At 37.3% G+C, this 4260-nt stretch overlaps 1 protein-coding gene across 1 annotated transcript in view; it reads right to left on the bottom strand.

Moving 5' to 3' along the window:
* The window catches only part of LOC137967914 (uncharacterized), a 2226-nt gene extending 1335 nt beyond the window's left edge, over window positions 1-891 (bottom strand). The window contains exon 1 of the mRNA XM_068814513.1: window positions 876-891. Within this exon, the coding sequence (XP_068670614.1) occupies window positions 876-891 (16 nt within the window). The remainder of the gene's footprint in view (window positions 1-875) is intronic.
* Between the last annotated feature and the right edge of the window lie 3369 nt (window positions 892-4260).

Genomic DNA, 4260 nt, shown 5'->3' on the forward strand with positions numbered 1-4260 from the left:
TCATTAGGATTAAAGTATCCGTGATTGGTAAATGCTGGGAATGAAATCGGATTTAAGGCAAAAATGGGGATTGAAATGCACAGTACTTCTTTAATGCCATTCAAGTCCATCTCTGTTGTTGTTTTTGTACAACTCCTTTATATTAAAAGTTAGGACCCCCTTTTTGGCAAAGAAGAAGCAAATAGTTTTGAAAAAAGTGGATCGCTACTGACACACTCATTGCTTTTCAAGTATTGGAAATTATAAGATCTCGAATAAATTCGGAACTAGCGGATGCAAGTAACGTTTTCATAGTTTTTAAACACTCCTCCTTTTCAAAAACTTCTAAAACATCATCAAAATTGATTAATTCCGAATAATATGCGAGAACACTTCGATTTGGAGATGAAAAACCTTTACTCTCTTGTCTAATTAGGATTGAGTAAACCTTTGATGGGCAAATGCTGGGAATGAAACCGGAATTAAGGATAAAGTGGGATTAATTGCATTGTTCTTGCGGTTACTGCTAACCTTTTCGGTCTCGAATTTTGCAAAATTCTAAAAAGCCACCATAAGATAGTTTATTATATTTACTCTGTTCTAAAAAATAAATTATTTCAAAAAGTTTTTCTCTTGCGGAGTTATTGCAAGTTTTGTGTTTTGCGTGACTAAAATGTTAATCCCCCAAGGTGTTATGAGATGTCAACACTCGTCAACACCTCAGACCTCCCGTGCAGTTTGACACGGGAATACATCCGGGTATCTTCACTTTGCCGAGGGTTGAGTTCGCCATTTATTTGTAGTGGATGCAGTTGAGTCTGCAATCAATAATCTGTGGCTAATGATGCAGCGCTGAATGCTTTTTCCCGCGAATTCAAAACTGTTTTGACACAAACCCTCTTCAGGGGTCATTACGTCGATGGTCATTGGTCGGCGGCATCATAGCGGCATGACCGCATTTACACCCGCATTGACAAGGTGTGAAAACCTTCTGCTCAAAAACTCGGGGTTTATTTTTCTAGGACTAGGTCCTCTTCAAATGGATTTATAGGTTTGCAGATTTGTCGGATTTTTACGAAATCGTCGGGTATTGGTGCACGAAATTGTGTCGGGCTTTTCAAAAATTCGAAATATTTTTACTTTGACGCGTCTCTGCGTGTCGCGAAACGGAAAAGTTTCTATTCGTCAAATTCAAAGTTTATTTTCATGGAAACCAATAGGAAGATCCTGAAGGCCCGACCCACTTTGGTAGCCTATAGAGTGCAGATTGAAATAGTACAGTTTGTTTGGATGTGCGTGATAATGCGAAGGCGGGTAATTCAGCAAAGTGAACGTGTATGGTTTTCAGTTTGAAGCCTCGCGCGCCCTAAAAAGCCCTTATAAACTTTAAACGTTCATATATTCAGATTCTTCATTTTATTAGCTTTTCGGTGATATATAGTTTGCTGGAGTTTTACCGTTAATAACGCGCTTACGAAAGATTTCCCGGAAGGCACCCCAAAAGGTTAGCAGTAACCTTAACTAGAACTGTGTAATGTTGCTACGGCTACTTTAAAAGCTGGTATTAAGATTAGTTAGCACTATATAGACGTACCTTTGCCGAAGATTACATATACATTGCTTATATGCATTTATTTCTAGGGATATTGGTAACAACATTTCGTTCATATATTCAGATTCTTCATTTTATTAGCTTTTCGGTGATATATAGTTTGCTGGAGTTTTACTGTTAATAACGCGCTTACGAAAGATTTCCCGGAAGGCACCCCAAAAGGTTAGCAGTAACCTTAACTAGAACTGTCTAATGTTGCTGCGGCTACTTTAAAAGCTGGTATTAAGATTAGTTAGCACTATATAGACGTACCTTTGCCGAAGATTACATATACATTGCTTATATGCATTTATTTCAAGGGATATTGGTAACAACAAAATGAGTCAACTCCCAGAAAAGGTTTTCTCAGAGCTCACACGTCTACGAAGGCTGTAAGTATATTGCCTCAACATAGTTTTAAAATAATGCACACCTATGTGCCTGGTCAATTCACAAAGATTTGTTTGGATTTGCTAATAAGTGACTCACACAGTTGTTTTTAAAAAAAAACCTGAATGGTAATTGATAACCCCTTCCGGTCTACAATTAAATCGCGGCATTTGGTAAACACTAAATGCCAGTCCACTCCATCTTTGTTGTTGTTTTTTTACAACCTGTTATTTTAAATTGTAAAGAGGAAGCACATGGCTTAAAAGATGGATCACTACTGACACACTTCTTACTTTTTGAGTATTGGAAATGACAAGATCTCGAGTAAATTCATAATTAGCCGGTACAACTAACGTTTTCATAGTTCCTAAACAGTCCTCCTGTTTAAAAACTCATATAACATCATCAAAATTGATTAATTCCGAATAATATGGGAGAACACTTCGATTTGGACATGAAAAACCTTACTCTCCTGTCTAATTAGGACTGAGTAAGCTCTTGATGGGCAAATGTTGAGAATGAAACCGGAATAAATGATAAATTGGGATTAATTGCATTGTTCTTGCATAATTAGAACTGCCTTATGTTGCTAGGGCTACTTTAATAGCTGGTATTAAGATAAGTTAGCACTATATAAACTTAGCTTTGCGGAAGATTACATATACATTGCTTATATGCATTTATTTCTAGGGATATTGGTAACAACAAATTAAGTCAACTCCCAGAAAAGGTTTTCTCAGGGCTCACACGTCTACAAAGACTGTAAGTATATTGCCTCAAACATAGTTTTAAAATATCGCACACCTATGTGTCTGGTCACTTCATAAAGATTTCTTTGGCTTTGTTAATAAGTGACTCACGCAGTTGTTTTTAATAAAATCTGAATAGTAATTGATAACCCCTTCAGGTCTACAATTGAATCGCGGCATTTGGTAAACACCAAATTCCATTTAACTCCATCTTTGTTGTTGTTTTTGCACAACCTCTTATTTTAAATTAGGGGCCGCTTTTTGTAAAGAGGAAGCACATGGTTTAATTAAAAGATGAATCACTACTGACACACACCCTACTATTTAAGTATTGGAAATGACAGGATCTCGAGTAAACTCGTAACTAGAAGGTACAAGTAACGTGTTCATAGTTTTAAACAATCCTCCTTTTCAATAACTCATATAACTTACATCAAAATTGATTAATTGGGAACAATATGGGAGAACACTTCGATTTGGTCATAACAAGCCTTTCCTCTCTTGGCTAATTAAGATTGAGTAAACCCGTGATCGGAAAATGCTGGGAATGAAAACGGAATAAAGGTTTAAAATTGGGGTTAATTGCATTGTTCTTGTTTAATTGAAATTGTTTTAAGGAGGCTCGAAATAGTTTTTCCTTAGAATACATCCGGGTATCTTCACTTTGCCGAGTGTCGAGTTCGCCATTTATTTGTAGTGGATGCGGTTGAGTCTGCAATCAATAATCTGTGGCTAATGATGCAGCGCTGAATGCTTTTTCCCGCGAATTCAAAACTGTTTTGACACAAACCCTCTTCAGGGGTCATTACGTCGATTTTCATTGGTCGGCGGCATCACAGCGGCATGACCGCATTTACACCCGCATTGACAAGGTGTGAAAACCTTCTGCTCAAAAACTCGGGGTTTATTTTTCTAGGACTAGATCCTCTTCAAATGGATTTATAGGGTTTGCAGATTTGTCGGATTTTTACGAAATCGTCGGGTATTGGTGCACGAAATTGTGTCGGGCTTTTCAAAAATTCGAAATATTTTTACTTTGACGCGTCTCTGCGTGTCGCGAAACGGAAAAGTTTCTATTCGTCAAATTCAAAGTTTATTTTCATGGAAACCAATAGGAAGATCCTGAAGGCCCGACCCACTTTGGTAGCCTATAGAGTGCAGATTGAAATAGTACAGTTTGTTTATATGTGCGTGATAATGCGAAGGCGGGTAATTCAGCAAAGTGAACGTGTATGGTTTTCAGTTTGAAGCCTCGCGCGCGCTAAAAAAGCCATTATAAACTTTAAACGTTCATATATTCAGATTCTTCATTTTATTAGCTTTTCGGTGATATATAGTTTGCTGGAGTTTTACCGTTAATAACGCGCTAACGAAAGATTTCCCGGAAGGCACCCCAAAAGGTTAGCAGTAACCTTAACTAGAACTGTGTAATGTTGCTACGGCTACTTTATAAGCTGGTATTAAGATTAGTTAGCACTATATAGACGTACCTTTGCCGAAGATTACATATACATTGCTTATATGCATTTATCTCTAGGGATATTGGTAACA

This window comes from Montipora foliosa, chromosome 1 (assembly GCF_036669935.1).
Source record: "Montipora foliosa isolate CH-2021 chromosome 1, ASM3666993v2, whole genome shotgun sequence".
In the NCBI taxonomy this organism is placed as follows: Eukaryota; Metazoa; Cnidaria; class Anthozoa; order Scleractinia; family Acroporidae; genus Montipora; species Montipora foliosa.